The sequence below is a fragment of the Sander vitreus genome, chromosome 23, assembly GCF_031162955.1.
Source record: "Sander vitreus isolate 19-12246 chromosome 23, sanVit1, whole genome shotgun sequence".
Classification (NCBI taxonomy): Eukaryota; Metazoa; Chordata; class Actinopteri; order Perciformes; family Percidae; genus Sander; species Sander vitreus.
The window spans coordinates 2889669-2905853 of NC_135877.1; the positions used below are offsets into that span (position 1 = coordinate 2889669).

General features: G+C 41.2%; 1 protein-coding gene across 2 annotated transcripts in view; it reads right to left on the minus strand.

Moving 5' to 3' along the window:
• scube1 (signal peptide, CUB domain, EGF-like 1) overlaps positions 1 to 16185 on the minus strand; it is a 134929-nt gene that overhangs the window by 58559 nt on the left and 60185 nt on the right. For both annotated transcript variants that reach the window (XM_078281325.1, XM_078281324.1), the window contains exons 5-6: positions 3988 to 4116; positions 568 to 684 (exon numbers count right to left, since the gene is read on the minus strand). In XM_078281325.1, coding sequence (XP_078137451.1) covers positions 568 to 684; positions 3988 to 4116 — 246 coding nt within the window. The remainder of the gene's footprint in view (positions 1 to 567; positions 685 to 3987; positions 4117 to 16185) is intronic.

Here is a 16185-nt window from a genome sequence, read left to right on the forward strand (position 1 = left end):
GAATGGAGTTTGGATCGTTCAGGGCTATGCTATGCAGGAGAATGTCAACGCTGATAGGCTTTCGCGACACAGCAGCACCGACAAAATCTGCATCTATTCGTGTCCTTACAATGTCTTTGCATGTAATCGCACCATATGAAAAGTTGCTTCACGTTTGGTGTGAACACGTCATAAGATATGGAGAAAAGCATGAAACTCGAGAAGTAGTCTGATAGTTGCCTGGAATTAAACAAGTCATTTATGAGAAATGTTATGTCATTAACTTTGAGTGTGGATTGTTCTGTTGATAAATCAGGGTAGATGAACCTTTTTTTTTTTTTTGTCAAGGGAAGGGGAGAAGAAATGTTGGGGAGCTCGGAGATTATCTATCTGCTAACTCACCACCTCCAGCCCCAAACCTCCCAACACACTTCCTCTTTCTGTTTCTGTTTTTTACTTTTCTTCTTTAATCAGCTGTGCTGCACTGACACTGTACAGATGTTACAGTCAAACAGCTGCGAGGGCGTTAGGGTATATGTGTGTGTGTGTCTGTGTGAGATCGAATAAGTCATCTTGGTTGTCACTCACCGATGCAGGTCTTGCTGTCTGTGTGCAGGGCGTACTTCTGGTGGCAGCCACACACCGGCCCTGTGTCTGTGTCATCACATGTGTGCTGGCAACCGCCGTTTCCATAGTTGCACGTCACTGAGGACAACACACACACACACACACACACACACACACACACACACACACAAGTTTTACCGCTGGCTTGTATATTACGTGACATACAGTACAAGGCTCATGACATTTTATATGTCCACTAATTCTAATTCTTTATTTAGCTCATATGGGAACAATACAGGAAGACCCAGAGGGATATTTATGCTGTACAGAATTAAAGATGCAAAATGATGTGTGGATGGATATGTACGGCTTGACGGATGAAGAGTGAGACAGAAAGAGAAGGAGAACGAGAGCATGATGAATGATAGAGAGATAAAGGGAGAAAAGGTGAGAGTGATAGATCGAGAGGGAAAGAAAACACAGGAGTAGCAGAAAGAGGAGAAAAGAGTAGAACACAGAGCACGAGGAATCAGCAAGAAGAAGAGGGAGAGAAGGAGAATGAGAACGAGAGGAAGAGGAGTAGGGGAGATTTAGATGGAGAGAGAGGGGTAACAAAAGAGGGAGAAGGAAGCATAAAGATGGGAGAAGAAGAAGATGGAGAAATGTGTTCACGGTGTTTATCTAAAATTCTGTGGAAATTCCTATCATATTCTATATTCTACAAAGTGAAGATTCTGTTGTTTGTAACATCACAATACACCTTTAATTTTTAGTCAATGGGACAGGTGTGTGTTCTTTTTCTACAATACAAGTACTATTTATCAATCTAGCTAGTTTTGGTGCGGGTTGCCCAGTGTTATCCACAGATATAGAGATGTCTGCCTTCTCAACAGCAATTTTTTCTTTCCAGAAACCATGAAAAAAAGGTCCACAGACCTGGTTGTGAACATTCACGTTGGAACTATTTTCTTTCTACTGCACTACACCCGTCAAACGTGTTAGCGCACAGAAGGAAGTGTACTCATTAGCTGTGTCGGAAACCGTTCCCCTCATTCACTCACTCACTATTCCCTGTATAGTGTTTATTAAATAGTGAACTATATAGGGAAAACACGTGTTCCATTTCCACTGTTTAGGAAGGAAAGCCCGCTCCATTTTTCCTTTCTTTAAGGCTTTTTAAGACTTTTTAAGACCCTGCGGAAACCCTGTTTCAGGTAAGGAGAAAAAAATGCTAAGTATGGCTACCTTTTTGTTAGGTTTATGCACAAAACCAACCTGGTAAGGGTTAGGAAAAGATCCTGGTTTGGGTTCGAATGATTACTTTGGTAAGGTTGGGGGACCGTCGTCCCACATAAACTCAGACTGGGTTCCTGTGTTTGAAAATGGGTTCTCAAAAAAGTTCCTGACTTGCGGGGAAAACTTTAGGTCATGAGGGGCCTAAAGAGGAGAAGGTAGAGGGAAAGACGAAAGGTTTCTTATTCTAACTCATTTCTTGAGAAAGAAAAACAAATTGAAAGAATGTGAACACAAGGGATGAGAAAAGATGTGGAAGACTGAGAGAGATAATGCACTCGTGGGTGAGAGATAAAGAGAAGGTGGGAGACGGAAAACGTGAGAAAGACTAGATTTCACCGCTGCGGGACCTCTCTTGGAGCTTTTTAGAGAACTCACAAACCTTAGCCCTTATCCAGCAGAGAAACCAGGTTTCAACTTGGCCCTGAAACAGCCAGCTAAGTAATACTTTTTAATGGGCCACAAACTCTTGGGATGGAGCTTGCCATAATAAACAGAATTGATTTGTCAAACATTAACTATGAGAGATGTTTGTGATTCATCCAAAATTTTAACCTCCTACTTTCCCTAATCTTCGCAGTTCTTGAGGTAAAAAGGGAAAGTAAGCGCAGATACACTTTTTCAGAAGCTTTTGCTAAAATTTGCAGTTCCCTAACGTAGACCAATTTTAGACCTTATGGTAACTTTAAGGAGGAGAACGAAGAGAGGATAAGGAGAAGAAAGAGGAGACGAGAGAAGGGTAGAGATGAGAGAAAAAAGGAGAAAGGATGAGCTAGAGAGTGAAGGAGGTAGAAGATATGGGGAGACAGAACAAGGGGCGAAAATGGAAGAGAGGTGAACATGGACAGAGAGGACATGTGAAGAGAAGGAAGGGGAGGTGTGTGTGTGTGTGTGTGGACATAACTAGCATTTCTTTCATCACTTGTTTACTACCGTCCTGTGCCGCCATGCTCAACAGGCCGACACAGCACTGGGTCCCTCGCCACTAATGAAATATTACCACAGCGGGGGACGCATCAGAGCCTTTCAGAGGCTTTCACAATCTTCACACTCTCACCGTCAGAGTGGAGAACAAGATGTGTTGCCAAACAAAGTGTAACTAAAAGCTTATTTCCCCCACCCTCAAAAACAGCAACCTTAAATTCCAAGGCTGCAGGCACTCGGCGTGAAGAGTGAGAAAAAGGGGATGGAGTGGCGAGGGGGGGAGTCTACTGAATCCGTCAGCACCTTCAGCTTGGCCTGAAACGCTTTACTGATTTTACATTCATATTTTACCGCTGAAGGCCTACTGGAACTTGTCCATCACTGCTATTACAGATGTTTATTACAGGAACAGTTTAGAGGCTTCATCACACCAGTACGTAACCTCTATAAAATCAAGTCTAGGAAACAAAGTGTTAATACCTTGCTGCCATGTGACTTGTAAAATGAAGTGACAAGGCAGAAGATTAACAGATGACGGAAAGCATGACGCAAAAGTGCATTTGACTACATGTAGGATATAAAGTTTCAGTCCCTCCAGAAAAACGTGATTATGCGATTGCACAATTCAATGCATAATCAGCCAAAGTCTGCATATTTATGCAGGGGGGGGGGGCGCATTTTTTTCAAATACGGCGCACTTTCGCAGCATAAATTGCCGATTTCCACGCAAAATATGCGGGGCTTGCATGATTTCTAATCCCCGCATTTTTGTTGCAAAAAAGTCACACATATATCTTAGCAGAAAGTTGAAAAATGTTGCGTTTACTTCGCACGAGAGCAGCCATTTTCCCCTGTTGCCATGGGAACGTTATAAAGTGACGTAATTACGCGACGTGAACATCATCGAAAAGCTGCAAACCCCGCGATGAAGCCACGATGAAACTGCAGTTTTTGCAAGTTCACGCAATTTCATCGCATAAAATTGCATAAATATCCTGCATATTCCATCACATTTATTAAGAAAACGTGACGCACAATCAAGGATTTTTACCCGCAACAATCACAAAAAAACTCTGCATTTTTCTGGAAGGACAAGGACAAATATGAACCAAGCCGAGACGTGAATCGGAGACTAAAGCTTGACCTAAAAGCACAGTTTTGTGTGTGTGTGTGTGTGTGTGTGTGTTAATGTGGGGTAGCACTGAAGTCAGCTGTGATACGTACATGTACAGTCTTTCAGGTTTATGGCCAGCTCAAAGCCAGGACGGCACTCGCACGACACCCCGCCTTTGCCTGGAGCTTCTCTGCAGATGTGGGCACAGCCGTGTTCCTTGTTCATGCAGTTCATCCCATCTGTGAAGGGGGACAGAGACACAGGAACAGAAAATAAAACTTTAATACTCAAAAGTGACTGCTTCATCAGGACTGTGTGGGTGTGGTTTTGATCGACAGTGACCAAACGACATTGTTGAGGCCGTCTGTTCCGACAAGTTCAACAAAGCTCGAACTTACAGGCACACAACAAACTGAAAGGCACTCGTTGTGTGAACATAATCATTCCCTAAAGCATTATTTTACTGCAACAACTTCAAGGTCCAAGGTCCATTTAATGTCAGTGTACAATACAGGGTTTCAGCCAACTGTCATCTAACCATTTCTTTCCTAACTGCAAAAACAGTGACATAAAAAACCAGACACATTTCCTCTTCTTCATCAGCACAAATTAAGCCCTGCATCTTAATGTATGACTCTGATTAGCCCATGTTTTCGGCTGTCACTCATCAGAGGCTTCTTCTTGTCAGCACTGACACAGCCGAGCCTCCTCCCACTCGTCTGATCCCTCCATGCCTTCGTTCCTTCACCCGAGCCCGTTTGATGTGGTCTCCCATCCTGGTGATTTGTAGAACACACTGTGGCAATAATATCTGAAATAGGCCAGTGTTTTAAATCTTCATCAGCTTGGGGAGGAAGCAAGGAGGCGGACGGCCAATGCTCTCCAGAGAGGCGAGTAGGGAAGGAGAAGGCAGCCAAAGATATCATGAGCTCTGGGAAGAACTGGAAAGTTAGTTTAGGAGTGTGCGGATGTCTGCCCGTCATGGCACAATCAAATGTCTTCACTCGCAAAAGATGGTTTCTGTTTACAGCTTCATTACACTCCAAGCTGATCAAAGTTTTAGACATGATGTTTTCTTTTAAAATGACCTTTTATTTAACCTAAGCCATTTCATTCAATATTTGGGTTGCCTGGTTTCATTGTGAAATAATGCTTGTATAACCTCGACCATGTAGTCTCGCATTGCTAGACCTTACTTCAGGAGAAAGGTCTTACTTTGTCCAAAGAAATCCCCAACAATCGGCCCCGAAATGTTGGTTCTCCATCTGCTGTTGCCAGCGAATGTTTCTGGTGATCCGTCTACGATGGAAAACTGGCCAGGCAGCAATTGTTTCATCCGTGTCGTTATCTTGCCCGGCATAATAAGCTTTTTCTAAAACCGGTGGGCAAACATGCTAGCACGTACCTGTGAGATAGTAAATGCCGTACACATATTCTTCTTCGTAAATCTATACAATCATTCACCAAAACAACCAAGCGGGCCTGCCTCATTGCTCGATCCAAATTTCCATCAAACCTTGCCATTTTCAGCATGTAGCTTGGTAGCTCGAAGGTTGTTGTTGTTTCGCGTAGCGAAAGGGATTTTGAGTATGGTAACACACAGATAGCAGAAGTGGAGGGGCAAAGCCTGACATCCGGCGCGTGAGCCAGGCTCGATATGTCAGGCTTTATCCTGGCAATGTACTTCCATTGTAATGCACAATCAAGTTATAGATATGTCCTATCAGGATATGTATGCTGCAGGGATGTCACATGAATGTATACATTGTTATGATGACAAAAACTAAATGGAAATTGAATCTTACAGCAATGTATTAAAATCACATAGAGAACAGATAAGAATAAAGAAGAACAAATACACTGTCTTACTATACTATCCTAATGCGCAAATGAGAATCTACACATTATTTATTACACTGACACTCTTTGGAACGAGGAAGCTGAAGATATCTTGTTTCGCTTAATATGATATGTGATTTCATCATTGTGAATTTATTGTGCAAATGCTCCGAAAAAACACTGCAGTTCCAGTTGGATTACAAAGCTCTGGCAGGCCTACGTTTGCAAGAGGGACCTCGCTGAAATGCTGCACGTCTCAGCTCCCGGCTGCACAAAAAAGTCTGTACACCGCATTGATCTGGAGATATTGAATATGCCATAAAAGGTATCATTTGATGTGGTGTACGACGTCATCGGCCCCATAGGGTTAGTAGCCTCCTTAACACTCAGATTGTTTGATTGATACACTGCTCACTGATGTCAACTGACAACCTCGTGGGAACAACTTTGCTCCTCATACCAATCAATCAAATCGTGTGACCGAGCTTCATCAACGCACTTCTTTGTGACTTTTCAGAGTAGTCTTTATTATTGTGAAATGGGAGTATCAGGCAAGAAACAGGACAGGGGGGAATCTTTCTCCTCAAGGACAGACAAAATAGACCTCCACAACAAAATTAATTCCCTTAAAAGGACGCCCCTGTTGCCAAGACATTGTTTTGTCTTCTGTTCTTTGCCAAGTTTCTCAAGGTTCACTAGTGTGACAGGAGAGCCATGCTCTCTGAAACACTGACATATAGTAGATGTGAAATACAAAAAAGATATTAGCCTAAGACTCCATTATTAATTTTGTGCTGGCTGCAGCTCATGTCCCAACATCATTCTTTGGTGGTTTGTAACTCTAGCGCTGATGGTGAAGTTAGTGCAAGAGCTGTAGTGTAGGTAGCTGGGAGATTTAGAAGTTTCAGGTTCACTTATGTGATTTGGTATTGGAGCCTGGTCTTGTGACCAAAATAAACATGATATCCTAAAATGCTAATAATAAAAGTGACAATTATAAATACTTTTAAGTCAGAACCAAGTCTTTTTAAATGCTGAAGCTTAACCAAACTTTAAATCCAGTTACAAACACACATATCAGTGCATAATGGACCACTTTTAAATGGCACAGAAACTACTTAATAGATTTCAATGACATTTGGTAGAAGGTTGGGCTGTGAGCAAAGAAAGGAATTATTACTGTCACCATGGCGATTTAAAAAAAAAGCAATATGCATTTTTACTTGCCAGTCCATCATCAGCAGTAACTACAGCATCTACGGAGATGCTGTTATCCCATTGCATCGCGTATACACCCACCATAACTCCTGAACTGTGTGATGTAAGAGACCATCCCATCAGTTTGGTTTTTTTTTAACACTCCTACAAAGTTTATCTGTTCTTCACCAAATTTGATATATGAAATATGATATAAAATATATATTTTAAAGACAAAAAATGTTTAGTGAAAGCAATGACTTATTTGACATAATGCATTAATGTCAGTCTTGAATGCAATGTGTCAGTGCAACAACATGTTGCTGACCAATGAACTGAGCCACAACTCAGTCTGTCTGTAAAGTTTGCACAATGTATATTTTACAAAGCCACATTATTCCCAGATTTTAGGTATTCTAAAATTCATGATGGTCCATCACTATGTTTATTTCGCTGAAGATTAGAATCCAAATGGAAATGTGAATCTTCTAAATATTTCCTGTTATTAAAATAACACATTCAGAGGACCGTGCAGCGTTATGTGCTTTCTGAATGCTTTCTAGATATAGCTGTAGCTGTATTGAGGATGCTCTCCAAACACCCAAGCACCATGTGGAAGATTTAAGTTGTCATAAGTAGCACGTTTTTCAAATTCAAAGAACTAATTGTGAATCCCAATCCCAATCGGTACTCTTTAGGATTTGCATTAGTGTGCCAGCACTCACTGAACTTCGTCTAGATTTGGTTCAAAGACACACCCCTTCCCCAGTCACCATGGTGAATAATGTCCCTTCATGGGGCCCAGGAGTGCTTCAAGTACCTCATTAGGGTGCCATTCCTTCTAGAGAGTCCCCTTCACAAACAACAAGTCCTTTCTTAAACACTGCCATTCTAGCTGTCCACTCCCAAAAGGACCATTCCATCAAAGTCCCAAATCAAAGGAACCAAACGAAAGTGTGCATTTACATGATTAACAAAAGATCAAACTAAAGCTGTCCCCCTGTTCAACATTATATAATTCAGACAATATATTTCAGTTACCGTTCAGTGTAGGCAGGTATTAAAGGTGCTGTAGGTAGGACTGTGAAGATCCAGGACTTAGCCAAAAAAATTTAACATCGACAACTTCCCAGTCCCTCCCCCCCTTTCTGCTGAAGCCCAAAACGGTCTCCTAAGCCCCTCCCCCCACAAGGGACAATGAATGCGTGTGTATGAGCAGTGATTGACACGCAGTTAGACACCCCCCCCAGGCCCTGATTGGAGCATCTGAACAGGGAGCGGTGGTACCAGAGGAGCCAGAGAACATAGGGTCAGTTTCAGCAAACAGGACAGAAAGTTAGTTTTAGAAGGCTTACCTACTGCACCTTTAATGTTCAGCCAAATTTGGACCCTGTAACAACCCAGAAGACTAGCAGGGCAGTGAAGCCAGGAGGTAAAAACAACTTTAAACAGTTTGCCAAAGCATGCATTGTCCCTTTTTGAAAACTAAACTTATAAGAAAGCAGAGTGTCTACAATCAATTTAAACCTAGGAGAAGTCAAATAAACTGAAGCAGAGGGAGAAGGTGGACACAGGCCTGGGACTCCGCACAATTGGGCCTAAAACAACAAATAGGTACTGTGGCCTCTCAATGTGTCCGACGTGACAGGGCAGGGAGGGTGAGAGGGAAAGCCGGCAGCTCACTGACACGTTTACTTGTCAGACCCGAATAACCCACATGGGTCCGTGGATACATATTGAGCCAGATCTGATGTTGAGCTCTGTTTAGCTCAACGTCAGCGTTGAGCTGCTGATACACAGAGAGAGACAGGCAGAGACCACATAGTCACTACACAAATGAGGCTAAAGTGACTGACAAGTGACGCATTGCACAAAAACTTCCTGAGAGACAATTCGTTATTGTACGACTCCTTTACAACTTGAACATATCCTGAGGGACTTTTTTGTGAAAGAAAACGCTGGTTCTGTTCACTAAATCGCAAAATTGAAATGAATATGTGAGAGATTTTTTTTAAATAGTTAAAACATTTTCCCTGCTTTCTGTAACACACACTACTTATTCACCCTTACCCATTTTATAAAAGCTTTTACGTTTTTACTTCCAAACAGTCGAAAAGGGCAACCACACGTGGTTGATCATATAAGTCATAAGAAAATTAAAAGAAATAAGGAAATGAGTTTCCTGGAATGAACTGAAATCAGTGGCTGTCTAAAATGAATGGAAACAAATATGGTAGGTTTTGGAAATGGTCGGCTAGAATGTAAAATATGTTTGATTGGAGTCATTTTAGATCTGAAGATGCAAACATCTGCATGCGTCTTTACACTAAAGTGGTGTTTATGTCACTTTTGATTGCAATTCCTCAGTTAGCAACGGAAAGGGAGAGAGAAGGTTGACGTTTCTTCTTTCCAGCTCAGTGTGGAGCTTTGTTTGGACTGGAGGTCAGCAGGTTCACAACTACTGAAGCTCCTCACTGGGAGCCCCAGCACGTCCAGAAAAAAACACAGAGACGCGTCTTCATGGCCCATAACAGCCCCAAGGACACTGCCTCTCCTCTGTCTCTTTTATTATCCCCTGTCCGTCTTTGTCTTTCACTTTCCCTGCCTTTCGTTATCCACCTCTCCACACATTTCTCTCTCCTGACTCCAGATGAAGTCCAAGCATATCACAGCCGTGTTATTACAACTTCAACTTTTGCAGCGTTACACCCCAAAGCCCCAGAAGTCTGGCTGGCAGAGTATAATGGGAGACAAAAAAAAAAAAAGTTAAAGACAGAGACAGATTAAGAGAGAAAAACTGAAGGAGGAGGAGAGGAATGTGGAAGACAAAGGCAGACGGAGAAAGAGATGGAGACAGTTTAGGATAATTTAGAGCCTCACAGTCGCCCTCCTCCCTGTCTCCTCTGAGGCGGATGAGGAATGAGGTGATGCTGAACGCCAGTCTCACAGCCTGATCTCCTCACCAGGGACAAAGAGACATTTCACACTTTCAATCAACTGCGAAGAAATAAATCGCAACGTTTAACGCTGGAATAATTTGACAAATACTAACTATATGAATACAGCCCCATGATATTAATAAAACACAATTGAAGAAGAAAGCCTGGACAATACTGTGGTGTCTTTATCATCTAAAACTGACTCCACTAAATGTCTTGCAAAATCTCAACAGACTGGACCAAAAGAATTTTCAACTTTGAGTTGTGGGAAGTTGTTACCCTTCCTTTGTTTATTTATTAGGCCTCCCGTTAGCATTACCAGTAAAACAGTTACACCTACTGGGTCAAACATGTTTCCTAACCTTAATGATAATTTACATTTGAATGCTGCAGTACTTTAGTGCCATTGCAATACATTTAATACCTTGCGCACACCTATGATCATATCAGTATTAGTTGAACATTTCTTGCTCAGGCTGTATAAGTATGACTCTGCTTTAATATTATGTGTGCATATGCACATCATTTGTGATCTTGTCAACTTACATGCCGATTTAACACGTCACCCCCAAAAATTGCAGCCACTCCTATTTGGTGTAAAAGTGCTCCGCTGATTTACTGTAGCATTGTAGCACTCCCACTCACACTCATCCGTTTTAACAGAAACAAAGATATTGTCTTTCTATGACTCACATTCGTATTCCTTTTCAAAACCTGGCGCTTTCAATACCCACAATGCAACTTGACTGTCAACAGCATTTTAGTCAGAATCGGATGGGTTACTCGAGACCCGGCTAACGTAGCCTTCAGCAGAGATGAGCGGGCTACAGAGGTCTCAGTTCTTTCTAACTCCACATCCCCAATTTTCTTTTCATTATCAAACTTTCAACCCAACTGACGCTGACTCAAGTGAGACCACTTCACATACTTCACACGGCTCCCTCTTGATACACTAAAGGCTTTATACAACGGTTTTTCGCCCCAAGCACCCCACTTGGAAACACACTTTGATGTGTACAATCAGTAAAGTTTTCTTTTAAGGGTTTGCTGAAATATACTGCTTATGGTATAGTGGATTTTAGTTACAGAAACATATTTCATGTTCCTACAACTATGGACCTTATGTGTATGTGCATGAACTGAGACATGGTACAAGTCTGTCACTTATTTTCTGAGAATGTCCTGAATGGGAGTCACCCGGATCCGGTTCCACTGGGCGCATCTGTCCTGTGCCATACCACACCGGGAGCGACTCAGAAGCGGAGCGTCTTGCTGCCCGACATCGCATGTTTTTTCGGCCCTGGCCGATTATCGGGGCCATTTTTTGGCAGTCTGCAGAGTATCTGTATCAGCGTTTTATTTGCCTGATAACAGATACAGTTAATGAATTAAAAAGTGCACTACCTTGGCTCAGCTACAGCTCTGTGTCCGTCCCTCTGCTTCTGTTTCACTCACCACTGAGTCTGACTTCATGTCCCGCCCACAACACTATCTGACTCTCTTCTACTGTGTAGTATGTTGAAAGTTTCTCATTTATTAAATATCGGCTCCAAATCGGTTATCGGGTTGATTAACTACTAATAATCAGTATCGGCCTTGAAAAACAAGTATGGGTCGATCTCTAGTTTGTTCACCAGCTAATGACCATGTGCATGCCTGTCTGTGCCCACACATGTATGAATTACAAGTGTCTGTACTGTGACTGTATGGTAGGCACAAAGCCACACATAAAGAACTCCACTTTAAAGGCCTATTTTAAATGAAGCTTTTAAAAAGCATCAAACGCTCTATCAAGCAGGAACAATTTATACTGCTGTTACAGCTTCCTTTAGAAAGAAAAGACTGCTGCGGACTGGCTGAGAGAGTAGCTGTTACATCACTGCGTTGTGATGGGCCCTGCTTTGTGTTCAGTAAATGTGTTCCCCGTCGGAAAAGAATGTCTTACAGCAAGGTGAAGAGGTGAAAATATTCTAAGTATAGCGTACACTTAAACTAATATAGATTTTTTTAGGTGTCTAAAATAGCTTAGCTGCTATCCCCACCCACAGCAGACCATTGCTTAGCTTCTGTGCCGGTACTCCTGCCTGCTTCTAAAAACTGGGGGCATGTCAAATGCTATCTACACTGTAAACCTGAATACTAAGCAGTACTCAAAAATCTATTCCTTGTTGCTTGTTCCTGTGAATTTATACACATGTATGTATATATATATATATATATATATATATATATATATATATATATATGATTTACATATATATATATGATTTACATATATATATATATATATATGTATATATGATTTACATATATATATATATATATAACATATTAGTTTTGTCTATTGTGTAGCAACACATATTGATGCTCTATTGGTTTGTTCTGTCAAAATATCACAGCCGTGTTATGGACATAATGATGTTAAAACTATAGTTTTAAGTTACTACGAATGCATCACTTTAAGTAGTGGTTACTTAAGCTGTAAAAAGTTCATATTAATCAAAAAATAAGAGTTTACTAAACCTAAAAGATAGTATACGCTACTGGCACTCAATAGTTTTAAGTAAGTACAACTTCTTAACAAATGTTAAGGTAACAGTGCTTATTCCAAACAATTCATTTGACCATTTGGGTTTACAGTGCTGTAGGTAACTGACTATGGATAAGTACCTCATATACCTACCTACTATCTATGTAAGGTTTCCATTAACATTGAAAACCTGGGTAACTGCACCAAACCAAGGACATTTGGTTACAAAAAGCAGAAGAATCTTAAATTTCAGACTTGAATAAATGATGAAGTGTGTCAAAGATATTTTTTACGAGCACTGAAGTGGCAAGCTCACCAGACAGAAACAAAAACCCTTCCTCAACCGTCTCTCACCCACCTCCCTCCACTTTTCCGTCCATGCTCTTGTAAATGCTGTTTTAATTGAAATCTGTCAGACGCTGGCTGTGTGTCTCTCTCACTGGTCTGCTCAGACCACAGTGCTATAGGTGCTAAGCCATGAATTTCAATAAGAGCCTTTCTTCAAATGGCTGCATTGAAGTCCTTCAAATAAGGACTGTGGCTTTCTAATAACCCTCACCAATCTCTTCTTCAAACACACATCCCTTTCCCTCATTCTGTTTTTCCCTTTCTGTAGCTCACTCTAACTTCATCACAGTACAAGGAATGTGGATTTTTAACATCAACACATGATTATAACTTTCATTTTAACGCATGATTACTGTAAGAAACACAACACCAAGCTAGAATCCTGTCCGCGTTTGAATGTCTTGCATTGTGAGATTTGGAGGGAAACCAGGCAACAGGCCCTGTTCTTCCAGAGCAAACACAACTAAAGCTTGGTAGTAAATGGTTGTGAAACCTGGAACAAAAATACTGTTTACCCTCTGCTTCAGTGAATCCAAAAAGAAAATGAACACGCCCAGAGCAATAACAAGTAGCAAAATCCCCTTTGTGACCGGAAATGGTGTCTTAATTTACAGGAACACTAACAACCACTACCAAACTGCCTTGACAGTCATTGCTTTTATTTACTGTAACTTTAAAGAACAAGACATAACTAGTTGAACTGGATTCAACCTTTTTTCCAAGGATTTCTTGCAATCCATTTAGTTTAAAAGAGAGAACTGCAATAATTAATCATAAAATTACATTATTTTTTTATTGTCTGATATTCTGTTTACTGTCTTAAAAGTAGCCTACATTACATTTGAGGTGAAAAAGAATCATTTGAGCCTCTGTTTTCCAGCATATCCTTTTAACAGCATTACAACCGAGTTGTTATGTGGAAGATCATCTTTTTAGAGCTAACCTTAAGTTATTACTGTGTGCATTGGCAGGGAAGAAATATCCATGGAGAAATATTGTTGGCTTGATTCATGGACATTTAGTTCTAACGTGGCAATCTTCTAGCCTGGAAATATACACCCAAATCCGAAAGATTAAGGGTCTGGCATTGAGTAATGAAAATGGCCCAACTCGAGGGGCGGCACCAAGCATGCATTTGAAAATCTCACTGCACGCAACTGGATAACACTACGACCAATCACAACAATACACGGGGTGACGTATCCAGAGCCCCATACGCTTAGCAACCAGAGGAGCTAACTGGTAGATTAAACTGTCGTCATCTGTTTAGCTCGCCTCTGGCCCGTCTACATCAGATACACCGATGTGATTGGTGCAGCTCAGCTACAAGGGCATAGTTAATGAGCATCATTACTGAATGCCAGAGTGACTCGCTGAGCAAATTCAAATTGTGCTCTCATGAGAACTCTGGATTTCCAGGGTAGCTATCTTCTGCACTCAATCCACCAATTTAACAGCATTACAAATTGCTGTCCCATTATTGGGGCTTTAAGGTATCGACCTAAATAACCCAGTAATAAGTAATATTGAAACTTTTCCTGTCACAATACTTGCATTTCATACTTTTATTTCTAAAAAATAAATAACTGTATGGTTTTGCCAATCACCGCAAGTGTTCTTCGATTTAATGTGATGTATGATTGGCCCACTACCGCAGCAGCTATAGTGTAGGAGTAATGGTGGAATTTTAAGCAACTGAATGCTTCCATTCACATGATGGGTTTTGAATGAAGGAGAAAAAAAATAACAGCTATCAAATGAAGTACTCTATTGGTATCGGTATCACTTAAAGGGTACTGGTATTGGTACTGGTACATAGACTGTATAAAACTAGTATTGTAATTTTATAAACAATATCCAGCCCTACCCACGGTGCTCTTATTCAGGATGGAGGTCTGTTCGATTAAGCCAGTTGTTAAATCATCAGTATAATTTACATTTACAGAGTTTGCACTCTGTTTTAAGTGCTCATATTATGCTTTTTGGCTTTTTCCCTTTCCTGTATTGTGTTATATATCTTTTTTGTGCATGTTATAGGTTTACAAAGTGAAAAAGTCCAAAGTCCACCCCAAAGACTTAGCCTTTACTTCAGAGACAAACGTGGTCACTTTGTAACACACGTTATAATGCTCGCCTAGCTGCTAGCATGGCACGCCCTCATACTCTGCTTCTGACTGGCTAGTAGTCCTTACCTAGGTACTGTCAGGACACGCCCTCATACTCTGCTTCTGATTGGCTAGTAGTCCTTACTGCGCATGTACGACTCCCAACAAAGATGGAACAGAAGTGAGATGTCTCACTCTGTAGCTAAAACAGAGAGCTCAACACACAGGGTGAAAAGAGGAGCTGCAGCAATGTGCAGTACAACAAATATATGGTGTTTTCTGAAAATTAAACCACATAAACCTATTCTGGTACAACCTCTAAATACAATTATGAACCTGAAAATGAGCATAATATGAGTACTTTAAGGCACAGCAGTGGTTTGAGTAACTTTAGTATGCCAACCATTGACTATATATAAAGATGGAGGACACGTCTCCACTTCCTACCACTGTACAAAAACGAAGCCAAAATATCTTGGACATGGGTGCTTCTGCCACCTTAGATGTCATTTGGAGCCAGAATCTGCGCAGTAGTAGTCTCACATAGTCAGACCTCTCCCCACAGCGCTGTGGAGTAAGGTCTGGCTACACCACACATACACTCTAGGATAGGCGATAAAAATGCTCTGGCTTGTTTGCATTTCTTTAAAACAATCACAATCGTCTTGGGCGGTTCTAAGGCCAGACGCAGCGACGGTGGCTCTGCACAATAGTCTCGGGAAGGAACTTGTTTTGCCAGAATTCATGCGCCACTGAGCAACTTTCATATGAATGAACACGGCCTCCTCTCCTCTTTATACATCCATGATGCCAACGTATAGGTGCACACAGACACAAAATCAACAATTCCCAGGATCCCACATTCCGGTATTTCCTGGTATTCAACCCTAATCTTCAGTGGTGATCATGTGATGTACTAGTGGCTGTAAATACAGTCCTACCAATTAAGCAATTACATATTTCAATGATCCCACCATTCTGTCCATCCTCAGATCAGATCAAACTGCCTTTCTCTCTATAACTAATGTCCTGCCCCAACCCAAAGGCTGCCTGGAAGGTAGCAAATATGTCTAAAACTGATGGTGCTCTTTGGAAAATGCAGCTTTGTATATTTATGTTACTTGTATATTTAATTTGTAGTTAATGAGATACAACCTGCAAACCCGAGGTATGGTTCTTTAAAAACACACGCAACATGGGTACAGTCCTCGTGTCCTCTGAGCAACAGCTATAACATCTAAGCAGCTACGTTTACATGGAGGCAGGCGAACCAGAGTTCAGTGGGTTATGTTAACAGAGTCCAGCTGCTAACGTTAAAGACAGGAAAAACTTTTGGTCAACTGTTTGATT